Here is an 11,895-nt window from a genome sequence, read left to right on the forward strand (position 1 = left end):
GGGGACAACAGGCAAATTCTGATGGGGGAAACTACAGAACTCTGGTTTCTTCGACAAAATTGCAAGACCTGAAGGGAAACATCAATTTTTAAAATTTGAGAAGCATTAACCAACCACAATGGACCTTGTCTGGAAAAATTTGGTAAGACACCTGGTTAGTGAACACAGATTGGATGTGATATTAAGGAACAGGTCACACACTGATCATAGTTGAAGTTGGGTGATGAGACATGGAGATGCATCATATTCTTTTTTTTGTTTTTTCATTTGAGACGGAGTTTCACTCTTGTTGCCCAGGCTGGAGTGCAATGGCGTGATCTTGGCTCACTGCAACCTCCACCTCCTGGGTACAAGCCATTCTCCTGCCTCAGCCTCCCGAACAGCTGGGATTACAGACATGCACCACCATGCCCAGCTACTTTTGTAATTTTAGTCGAGACGGGGTTTCTCCATGTTGGTCAGGCTGGTCTCGAATTCCTGACTTCAGGTGATCCACCCACCTCGGCCTCCCAAAGCGCTGGGGTTACAGTGTGAGCCACCGCACCCAGTCCATTGTATTATTCTGCTTGCAAATCTTTCCTCCTACCACCCACTCAGCAAGATTTGGGAAGCCTGGGTAAATGATGGAATTAAAAGGTCAATTTCTTAGGATGGCTATAAGACCAAATGTAAACTTCACTTAATCTATACTTAATCTAATTAGAAAATGTCTGCCTAAGAATTGGAGAAAGAGCTGGGTGCTGTGGTGGCGTGTGCTTGTAATCCCAGCTACTCCAGAGGCTGAGGCAGGTAGGATCTCTTGAGCCTAGGAGTCCGAGGACCAGGGGGAATAAAAAGGAGCTAGGGAAAGATCTACCCCCAGGGTACTGGGGCCCGCTGGGTCTGCTTGCCCTTGAGGCTTACTTAGAGGAGCCAGGAAACCTGGGCCCAAAACCCACAAGGATAAGGGCTCGGATGGCCCAGGAGACACCTAACTGGGACAAGACAAGGAAAGAGCCTTTAGAGTATTCAGAACAGAAAACTGCGGAGAGAGCAACACCAGTTCAGTTCCCTCCCCACGTAGCTCCCACATCAACACTTAGCCAGCAACTCCACTCTACAGAGTTTATTGGGTTTATAACTGGACGAAGTCACACGTGTACAAAATGAAGCTCACACTATCCCAAAGCAGAGTAGGGACTGAGGGCTGGGGATCCGTTACTGGCCTTTGGGGGAGCTCTGAGGTGAGGGGTGCAACCAACCCTCCCACTCCAGAGGTGCGGCCACAGGCGTGGGAAGGAAAGGGAACCCACCTGGCTTTGGTCACAGAACTCAGAGCCTGGCACTAGGCCAGGACAGACAGGTGGAGGGGAGAGCAGGAGCCTCAGAACTTCCCTGTCCAGGGAGCCCAGGGGCTACTCCACCAGTCCCACTTGCAATGTGCTTGGCCCAGACCTAGACTCAGGGGCTGGTGCAAAGGGAAGGCAGCAAAGCAGGAGGGAGGAGACACTGATGTGTGGTGGGAGAGGGAGCGGCACCTGGACCTGTGGAAGAGGGTGGGTGGGGAGGTGGGCTAGCTGCCTAGTGGCAGCTAGCAGCGAGTTTCATATATGCCGCTGCGGCCAATGTAGCGCACCCATTTGATGACATCATGGTCGCTGTAGTTCAGCTTCGGTTCAAATACCTTCAAGTAGCGCACCTTGAGGCCAGAGGGCGCAAATGGCACCTGGGCAAGGACAGCTCATTAGAAATGTGGCCTTCCTCTTACAGCTGCTCTCCTCTGGGAATTCCCGTTGCCCTGCCCTACTTCATCTCTACTACAGGTGTTTGAATGGCTGGGGTCCTTAAAGAAGCTGGGGTGGTGAGGGACCCTCCAAGAGGTGACTGAAGAAGAAAGCCCTGCCGGTGACGCCCGGAATCAGTTCCTTTCATCAGCAGGAGACAGCAACCAACGAACTGCTTTAGAATAATACTTATCCTGCTCAATATTATGGACTTAAAAATAAGGTGGAGAAAATTATGTCTAACATGCGCAAAGCAAAGTCAGCCCATTATCCTGTCTGTAAGTAAACTTTGTGTCTTACCTGGCATTTAAACAATCTAAGTTTTTCGAAAGAACTTGTGTTAGGACGGCCGGGCGCGGTGGCTCAAGCCTGTAATCCCAGCACTTTGGGAGGCCGAGACGGGCGGATCACGAGGTCAGGAGATCAAGACCATCCTGGCTAACACGGTGAAACCCCGTCTCTACTAAAAAATATAAAAAAACTAGCCGGGCGAGGTGGCAGGCGCCTGTAGTCCCAGCTACTCGGGAGGCTGAGGCAGGAGAATGGTGTGAACCTGGGAGGCGGAGCTTGCAGTGAGCTGAGATCCGGCCACCGCACTCCAGCCTGGGTGACAGAGTGATACTCTGTCTCAAAAAAAAAAAAAAAAAAAAAAAAAAAAAGAACTGTGTTAGGACAAGCTAAGAGAAGTAAAAGATTTGCCTCACTATGAATAGTAACTTCTACTAAGAGGCTTGAAAGGGGAGGAATGGATCTATGAATTAAAGCCAGTTCTTCTTTCTAAAGGCCTGTTTCCTCACCTCTAAGGTGCAGTGGTTTATCGGAATGATCTCTAAGAGCTTTTCCAGCATACCCTGGCATGACTCTAGGCCCCTCCTCTGCCATACCTCAAAGTTCATGGAAATGGGGGGTCGAGCCCATTTCTTCTTGTCGTTGGTAGGCAGAAGCTCAATCTCTGCGCTGATCTGCGATTCCTTCATGCCTGCCATGCGCTTGATCCTAGGAACACAGGGACAACGGGCAGCCCATTGTAGCTTGGAGGAGTTTCAAGGGCAGTTGCCCATTTTAAGAAAGGAGCACGCCCAGGAGCTTGCAGGAGGTGCCAGAACAAGGAGAAGTGATCAGGACCCTGCTAACCACTTGCTATGGAAGCTTGGGTCTACTTCTTTAGGACAACAGGATGCAGTTTCTGCCTAGACACTTGGGCATGCTATCTTTGCTTTGTCTGCTTCACAGATACGTTACAGAGGCAAGCAGGGAAATGCCAAAGCATCTTAAAAAATAAGCACGTGCATGAACCCAAATGCAGGCGTGTACATACTCACATGGAGGTATAAAGGCTGACAGTACAAGCAGAGGCTCCTAGAAAAGCAAACAGGCACACTCCCCCACCCCTCATTCAGGAGGATCAAAGGTGAAAACGAGGGTACACTGGGATCTTGAACCTGCTGTGGCCTAATGAAGGAAAGACTCACTTCCACACGATGGCATTCTCGCTGGCCTTGTACTTGGCCTTCCCCTTCATGCAGATCACCTGCACCCCACTTGTGTTCAGTGGGGTTGGGATCCTCACCTAGAAGTGACACACCTGTCAGGGAGCTCTGTCAAGCTGTGACATCAGCTGCCTTTATTCCTAGGGACAAGTTCTTCCTCCTCCCCGAGCCCCTTGTCCTCACCTCAATCTTCTGAGCCAGCAGTGAGGGTTTAAAGTTGGACTTGATGACCACCTTGACCTCCAGTTTGGTGCGTCCCACTTCTCGCACTAGCGGGATCACCCGGAAGGGAAGGATGATGTCCTTGGTTGTGCGATACCTTATGGGATGGGAAGCAAGGTTACCAAAGAGCTGACCCACTTCCTCTCCCCAATCTGCCAGCAGCACTGGCTGCCTCCTCACACCCCAATGTACCTCATAAGCTCAAACTCTCCATCTGGCGGGATAAAGCTGATGCTGCGTTCAGAGTCAAACTTGCTGAGTCGTACACACTGGTGGAAGGTGCAGTCATCAATGGCAATTGATTGCTTCCCACTGCAAGCAGGGGCACAAGAGGAGGTCTCATTGGTACAGGAGAATGACAGGTGTCATGCTAGGAGACCACTCCACCCCAGGCTGGCACCAGAGACTATGAAAAGCTGCTAGAATGCAGCTTTCTGACTCGGAGGTCTGCCCCAGAGCTTGGGATGAGAGGAAAACCTTGTAAACTCATCTCTTGGGGGCCCTGCTGCTCGGGACCTGGGTGTTTCAGGCACACTGGGCAGAGGAGGCTGTCAGTATGTACAGAAGAGGCCTTGGTCCTAGGGACCACACAAAGGGGCTTGCTCTGAGGACAATCCCCTCATCTCTCTTAGCACTAATGTCAAGAGCGAACAGCCAGGCTTACCGTCAGGAACAGAGTTTGCAATTACAGTGGGAATGAAATCCAGAAGAAACTTGTGGTTCACTAGACCCCACTGAGCCCTCCAAGGGACACCCTTTCCCACCAGCTCTCCTGCCTCAGGCACCTCTTGCTTGTTTCATCAGCTGTGCCTTTGCCCTGCTTTTCAATAACAATCTTGTCATTCATCCCAAACTTGCATTCAGGCATGCCACTCAGGTAGCTCTTCATCACCACCCGGCCCGACACATGGGCACTCAGCACCTGCCCTGGTGATGGAACAGATAAATGGGGAGCAACAGAGTCAGGCAGGCAGGCCCAGGATCCTGCCCTGGGCCCCCTCCAGCTTTGTCGTGAGAGGGACCTTACCTTGTGGGGACATGAGCAGGTTCACACTCTCCAGCACATCCAGGAAGAGCTCATTCCGGCGATACTTGATACCCTCTCGCCGCCAGCCAATCTGCCCAGTCACCTGGCTGGTGATCTGTGACTGCTCTTCTTTTGTCTACATGGGAGCAGAAACAAACAGCAAGGGCCTCACTCCCCTCTCCCTTTAATCATCCTGTCTCTATCCCCACTCCACCCTCGTTCCCCATCCCTTCTAGTCCCCACCTGTAATCCATTTTCCCCTATAAGCCCCAAAGGGCAGGGCCTGGAGAAACAAAGCAAAGCAGCAAGGGCAGAAGCTAAGGGAAGGGCTTACCTGATGCTGGAGGCCGCAGGGCCAACGAGGTGCCCACATGAAGCAGCAAGGGAGGCAGAAAAGGAGGAGAAAGCTATGAGGTTTGGATCCTATAGGAGAGGGCCCAAGCTCTCTCTTCCTGAGGAACACCAGGCCTCAAGACCAGGCCTCCTCCCCCAGCCCTCAGTGCAAAAGGAAACTGATTGAGCTGTATTCCTGGTAACAGAGATGCTGAATTGGCTGCTCCTGCAGTGGGAGGACCACATAGAGCAAAATAGGCCTGCAATCATGGCAGGAGGCTCAGGCCAGCACTTCCTGTTATGGGAGGGCTTATGAGTCAGCTCAGACAAGGCTCAGGGGCCAGCTGAGATGAAGGGAGATTGGCCTGCACCCTGACTATAGTCTGCACAATTCAAGTACCTGACTCTTGATGCCCTGCTGCGTGATGAAGGTTTTCAGCGCGCCTGTCTCGGAATTCTGTGGATAGCCAAAGTCTAGAATCTCTGAAAAAGAAGGGAACCATCAGCCCCTGAACAAACCTTCTCATTCCAGTCCCTACTTGGACCTACACATGTCTGACTGGCACAACTCCCAAACACCATGTGGGATCATCTGCAACAAAGTCTTCTAGCTTTGTAGCATTTATTCTGTGATTTCTGCTTTATAGGAAAACAATTCAAATGTTTGAGTTTTTCAAATAGAGAAATCAAGGCCAGGCGCAGTGGCTTATGCCTGTAATCCCAACACTTTGGGAGGCCAAGGTGGGAGAATCACTTGAGCCCAGGAGTTCAAGACCAGCCTGGGCAACATAGCGAGACCCAGCTCTACAAAAAATAGTAAAAATGAGCCAAGCATGGTGGCATGTGCCTGTGGTCCCAGCTACTCAGGAGGCTAAGGCTGGAGGATTGCTTGAGCCTGGGAGGTCAAGGCTTCAGTGAGCTGCGATTACACCACTGCACTCAGCATAGGCGACAACAGTAAGACCCTGTCTCAAAAAAAAAAAAAAAAAAAGAAAGAAATCAATAGAAGAGTCACATGGCCAGTGGGTGGCCAGTCAAGAAGCTCTGAGCTGTTTTCTCCAGAAAATAGACAATGGGAAGGTGGAAGGATTCACCTCTCTTAGATCACACTCTACAGAGAAACAGAGATAACAGTGCACCCCCAGGGGCTTGTAGTATCTCACTCTCCCCCAGGCTCTGAAGCAGCTGCTGAAATGGAAAACTGGGTGGACAGTCAGTGAAGTAAGGTCCAAGCCACAAAGAAAAGAGGATGAATACAGGAGGCTCAGCACCAAACCTGAGTCAGGTTCCTAGCCCCTTGTAAGACCAAAACTTCCCCTCCCCACCTGCTGGCCTATTTCTGTGTTCTATTTCAGACCAGCCTTTAGGTTTGGATGTGAACTGGCCTTCTGAGGGGCACAGAGATCCTAGCCCAAGAGACCAGATACTCAGGAAAGAAAGTTCAGAGTGTACCAGAGCCTCGGACCTACACCCACTTTCAGGCCAGGCCCAGCCTGGTTCTTTCCCACCCTAGGCTCCCTGCCCTGCCAGCCCACCAGCCTCACCATCCAGCAGCTCATATATGAGTACAAAATTGTTCTTGATGTTTTCCTCGCTGATCTTGCCAAAGTAGGCAGCCATCACGTCACACATCTTATAGAGGAATTCGAAGACCATGGCAGCGTTGACATTCTGCTTGGTGACTGCTGCCAGCCAAATGTTGGACCGCTTAACGTGGAAGAAGCTGGTGCGAGCAATGTTGGTGACGGGGCTGCGCACCTGCTGCCGGGCATGGATAACATTGACCCGAAAGGCATCCACTGCGTTCCTCCTGAGGGAAAAGGGTGCATAGGGCCTGCTCAGCACCCAGGCAAACCTTACCCCACAAGGATCAACCACAGCTGCTAATAGCTCCACCCACCTTTCTGCAGAAGTCTGACACACAATCTAAAGAAAGCCAATGCCTAAATCACTGGGGTGGTTCCCTTCTTATGACTCCCTGTGGAGGCATGGGAAGAGTGCCTGAGCTGGGCTAGTGTCTAAAGGCCACAAGAAATAGGGAAGTCAACTATTAAGGCCGATGTAACCTTAATAAAGTGAGGTTCATCAGGTTTAGAGACAGATATTCTTGACTCCCAGGGCTGGCCCTAATTTCCCAGCTTTATCTAGCTTCCCTGTAAGCTCCCAGGTCCAAGACAGAAAGAGACACTGCTTCTCCAGTCCTCCCGCTAGTGATCCCACCAGTGGGGAGGGCCGACTCCTCCAGATGTTAGACAAAGCCAACATGGCTTCAGAAGTCACAAAGGAGGAAGTACCAAGGGGCCATGGAACTGTGCTACCCATTCTTGCCCAGGATCCAACTCCAGAGCAAGTTCAGGGAATGAAAAAGGATGCAGGAAAACAATGATGGGGGCAGGGCCCCCACCCACCTGTACCTGGGCAGCAGCTTGAGAGGCCGCTTACCTATTGCTACGGCAGTCAATGAGATGGGATGAGAGAAATGACGCCAGCAAGAAGAGGAGAGTGACAGCAACGAGAGAGAGGGTTAGACACACAACACACCAGGAAGGCAGCACACACCGTGAGGTGGAAGCAGACAAGACAGGCAAGGCGGCGTGTGACCTGGCCTTGGCTTGCCTAGTCCATCCAACGCAGGAGGGGAGCCGGGAGTGGGGGGTGTAGCCAGCCAGGTTCAGGCAGGCCAGGCCTTGTCACAGCTGCAGCTCTAGCTCATGCCACACCACCAGCCAATGGACAAACACCCGCAAGGGCCAGGCCAGCCCATCAGCCAGGGAGCCAAATGAGGAGCACTGCCACAGGCCCATTCTGTGACTTTATCTCAAGCTCTCTGAGGAAGAAAAACAGGCAGCAGGAACCAGAGGAGCCTAATCTCATTAGCGCCGCGGAGGCTAGGATAGGTCCAGGGTGTGCAAGGGGGCGCAGAATGAGAAGGCAGGCTGTGGCTCTGTGTGAAGGCCCAGGATATGGAGCCGCTCTGGGTCTACTCTGATAAATCAGAGAGGGTAGCATGGCCTCCCTGCCCTTTCTCAGTGACCCAGAGAGTGCCTCACGCTCCCTCCCAGCCTCTCCCCCAGGAATGGCCCAGAGGAACTGAAGACAGCTGAGTCAGCAGCCTGACTCCTGAGAAAGGGAGCAGGAGAGGATTGGGTAGCCTGGAGAGGCTTTCAATAGAATCCTGTGAAGGCGCTTGATATGGGAAGGGCTTCTCAGAGCAAGGCTTGGATGGATTAGTCTCTCCAGCCTGGCCACTAACCCCACCCACTAGAGATATTTCTCCTTCTCCTCAGAAGAAATTCACCAGCCTGGGCAAAGGCACTCATCTCCAGCAACCAGGCCTGAATAGAGAAACAGGATGCAGGAAGGGCAGACGTTCCTAAAGCTGTGGGACCATGCCATTCCACAGGTCCCACCTAGGGGCCAGCAGGCTGGTTGCCGGGCGAATACCACCAGACCTAATGGGAGCCAGGCTACACTAGCTGAGCTTCCAGGGTGCAGCCAGGGGTCAGGGTGGCCCAAGTCAAGCCTCTGGTGGGAACAGACCTAATCCTGCATGCTGGGGCTGGGGGGCTGGAGTGGTGGGGCACAGCTGGCTCCGCCAGAGGACTCACCCGATGTCATCTCGGTAGACTCGGGAGATGAGCACCTCCCCTTTGTGATTATAGATGAATAAGCCTCCAATCATGGCGGCAGATCAGTCTCCGCGGCCCATTGCTCTGAGAACAGACCTAGGATAGGCGGGGGCGGGGTAAAAGAAGACCTCAGAATCCCTGCCAACATCCCCTGTGGAGCTGTGCGGATCACTGGAGCTTTTTTCCTGACTCAACCCTTTAGCAAGTGACCCTGCAGCCCTCCCAGACATGCCCCTCCCCTCAGCTAGGCTCCAGTTCCTGTTTATTCCACACTGGATGGGAGAAAGAAACTGAGAGAGATTAGGCTCAGGACTCTAAGGCCATTTTGACCCTCCCTTTCCTGGGGCTGAGCATCAGCAACCCCGCCCCCTCTCCCCAGCACTGAGCTCAGGAATGATCCTTTTCGGCCCCCTCCTGTGCAGACTCTCAGGCTCCCGCCAGTGAGTCACTAAGGCCTGCCAGCCTGCCGGCCTGCCAGCCTGCCTGCGGCTGCAGGAATGGCGGTAGGAATTACTCCAGTTGGTTCAGGCCTGGGGCCCCCAGGCATAACCTTTAGAGCATCCAGTCTCTCGGGCTCCACTACCCTTCAGAGAAGGTCGCAGGGCCTGAACTTCCGGCATTCTAATTCACAGAATTCAAACATTCCAAGAAAGGGTGTGAGGAGAAGAGAACGGAGCCCTTAGGCCCTAATGTGGACCCGGGAGTGTGGCTTAACCTCTTCCAGGCAGTGGAATAAGAAGGCAAAGGGCAAAGGAGGAAGGTCCTAGTGCTGGCAGACTACACTTTCATCACCTAAGCTGCTTACTACAGTTATTTCTGACTACCACCCCCCTTTCAAAAAGCTCTGGAATGCAATAAAAGTAAGGACTGGGGGGTGGGGGTAGTGCAGGCTCATAAAATTAAGAAATCCTTCCATCTGAAATCGTGATTCCAGGCCCATCAAGTAACTCATTTCTGGCCTGGGTGCCTATAAACAAGAGGAAGGGATTTCAGGATGCCTGAATTATCCAAATTATTTGGGTCAAATTAATTTAGACTGCTTGAGAAAAGGCATTAATTTGCTTTTAGATTTCCTGGATTAGCCCTGGTATTAATTTCACAGGGAGTACTTTAGAAGACTTTTCTAAACTGGAAAATAAAGCCTTTTCCTGTGGCTGTCGAGGTCTTCCAGAGGGGTGAGCGGCCCCTCAAGGTGGTGAACTCATCCCATTCCTCAGTCCCAAACAGGCTGGTAGAGGAGATGCAAAATGGAGGTAGAGCCTGGGGCAAAGAACCAAGTCCACAGGTATCGAGTGGTAGGTAGGGAAGGGCACCCGAGAACCAGAGGTGGGGCCTTGCGCAGGAATGGAACATTTAGTTAAGGGGAAAGACCGGCAGTGACAGCCAGGCAGCGTCCCCAGGTGAGCCCACAGCAGCAAACTGGGCTGGTGGAGTGCACCTAAAGGTAAGGGTTTCCAGTATGGAAAAGGTCAAGGTTTTAAGAAGGAAAAACCAGCAGGGGGAAATTGACGGTAGTAAATAAGGGAAAGCTGGGGAGACAGAGCCTGCTTGGGGTTCAGGTGCAGAGTAATGAGGGGGCGGTGGGCTTTTCGCCTTGGGGAGATATCGTGGGAAAAGATGGTGCCATGGGTCGCGGGGGCTGTCACAGGTCTAAGGAAGAAAAGCCGTGGGATGTCACTGAACTGAGAGGAGGGGGCGCCGCATGGTGTGAGATCTGTCACGGTGCAAGGAGGCGGAACAAGGGGGTGTCACTGTCCTACGAGACGGGGAAATTGTCCTTGCGCGGAGGGGTAGGGGGTTGGCACTATCCTAGGGAGGGGGCGCTGCGCAGCTTTCCTGCTCTGGGAGAATTTCAGGCGGTATCCCTCTCATGGGAGGCGCCAGGCGGGTCAGGTGGAGGGCACCGCTCCCCGCCAGCCCTGCAACCTCGCCCCGGGCGCCCCCGCCCCACCGTCAGCTAGCTCCCGGGTCTGAAGGCTGAAGCCACTCCCGGGTGTGGGCAGCTTTCCGCCAGCTCAGCGCAGGGCAGGACAAAACTGGGCGGCGAAGCAGACGACCCGCGGCGTCCTCCCCCACGCCATAAGGCCAGATCCCCGGCTCACCTGGTGTCCCGAGCGCCCTTCTCTGCCGGCCCGGCCACTCTCCGGATCCCAAGATGTCCGCCCTCCCCCTGCTCGTCTGCCCGCTGCCTCGGCTTTCACCGCAGTGCCGCGGCCCCGCCCCGGTCCCGGCTGCGCGTGCGCGCCCGCCTCTTGCGCCGACTACAAATCCCGTCAGGCCTCGCGGCCTCCTTGCTTGCAATTTGAAGCTCTCTAGGTTTAGCAAAACTACAACTACCGACTACTTTCGAGAAACCGTCCCCGCCTCAGGAAGGGGTAGGCGTGGCCTTAGCCGGCCCTACCAGAAATACACATTCCAGCATACACCGCTCTACCCGCCTCATTTTTTTTTTCTTTTCACTGAGCGCTCTGGGAATTGTAGTCCCAGCACTTCCTCCTGTTCCTATTTATGTTTTGGAGAGTTTTGGAATATTAATGCCATTTGTAGAAGCACATCTGTTAAGCCTGGGATTGCTGTAGGCCTTTTCTGGTCTCCAGAGTCCCAGGACTGGCTGTCCTCATTTTGCACACAAATAAATACAACTTGGCAGAAGTGTTTGTACTGAATTTACTGCTTTCTAACACTACCTCTGATTCTCCCAAGCTTTTCTCATGTATTCCGGACATGAGCTTTTTCCAAGGGATCAAGACCCAAGGAGAGGAGCGGGGAGGAAAGAGGAGACTACTTGGGAAGAAACTAAACCTTTTCACAAATATGTCCATGACTGTACACTCTTCCTCGAGGTCAGCTACAGCTTTTCATGAACGAGCCGATGTTCTCCTTAGCTATACCTATGCGATTGTGCATGCCTTCTAGTGACAGGCATATATGTTGCTTAGAAGACGTTCGAAGAGTTGAATTTAGTTTGACATGGGATTTGAAATCCCTTCTTTGATAAACAGAATCTTTACATCCAAGCTGAGGAGACAGAGCCAACCCTCAAACATGAAAGAACTGCTTGGTTCTTGCAGAGATAAACTGCTGCCTTCCTTGGGCAGGACTGTGCCTGTCATGGGAGGAAGGAAGGGCGAGAAAGGGCAGATCTGGTTGCAAATGTTACAGTCCTTCCCAGCCTCTGGCCAGAAGCCACGATGTGGCAGGATGAAGATCTGACCCCTCTCAAATCATAGTCAAGGTCTGAAGTCATTAAGTGACTGAATACAGGCACTTTTAATTTTTGAACCAGCACTCAAGGCTTCACTCCTACCTTTGCAAAAGCTTTATCTTCCAAAAATACCCTAAACTGCTACCAATTTAGAGTAAATAATAATAATGATAAAATAATAATAATAATAGCTACCATTTATTGAGCACCTACTCTACTGTGTGCC

At 52.3% G+C, this 11,895-nt stretch overlaps 1 protein-coding gene across 2 annotated transcripts; it reads right to left on the reverse strand.

Moving 5' to 3' along the window:
- Window positions 1–1,090: 1,090 nt before the first annotated feature.
- Window positions 1,091–10,837, reverse strand: AP2M1 (adaptor related protein complex 2 subunit mu 1). Of its 2 annotated transcripts, XM_010366193.2 has the most exons (12): window positions 10,567–10,837; window positions 8,444–8,560; window positions 6,380–6,645; window positions 5,236–5,318; window positions 4,837–4,842; window positions 4,503–4,638; window positions 4,261–4,402; window positions 3,668–3,787; window positions 3,437–3,572; window positions 3,236–3,333; window positions 2,648–2,759; window positions 1,091–1,705 (listed from the first exon to the last, which is right to left on the reverse strand). In XM_010366193.2, exons 2-12 carry the CDS (start codon window positions 8,515–8,517, stop codon window positions 1,571–1,573), a joined length of 1,308 nt encoding a protein of 435 aa, XP_010364495.1. In that variant the 5' UTR covers window positions 8,518–8,560; window positions 10,567–10,837; the 3' UTR covers window positions 1,091–1,570. The 2 variants fall into 2 exon arrangements, with proteins under 2 accessions (XP_010364495.1, XP_010364496.1); XM_010366194.2 differs by lacking the exon at window positions 4,837–4,842.
- Window positions 10,838–11,895: the final 1,058 nt, after the last annotated feature.

The sequence above is a fragment of the Rhinopithecus roxellana genome, chromosome 1 (genome assembly GCF_007565055.1).
Source record: "Rhinopithecus roxellana isolate Shanxi Qingling chromosome 1, ASM756505v1, whole genome shotgun sequence".
NCBI classification, from domain to species: Eukaryota; Metazoa; Chordata; class Mammalia; order Primates; family Cercopithecidae; genus Rhinopithecus; species Rhinopithecus roxellana.

Coding starts and splice junctions, on each gene's coding strand:
- AP2M1 (XM_010366193.2), bottom strand. CDS start 8,517: ATGATTGGAGGCTTATTCATCTATAATCACAAAGGGGAGGTGCTCATC. Junction 5,319..6,379: donor CATATATGAGCTGCTGGATG/GTGAGGCTGGTG, acceptor CTTCTTTTTCAG/AGATTCTAGACTTTGGCTAT. Junction 4,403..4,502: donor CCTGCTCATGTCCCCACAAG/GTAAGGTCCCTC, acceptor TTCCATCACCAG/GGCAGGTGCTGAGTGCCCAT.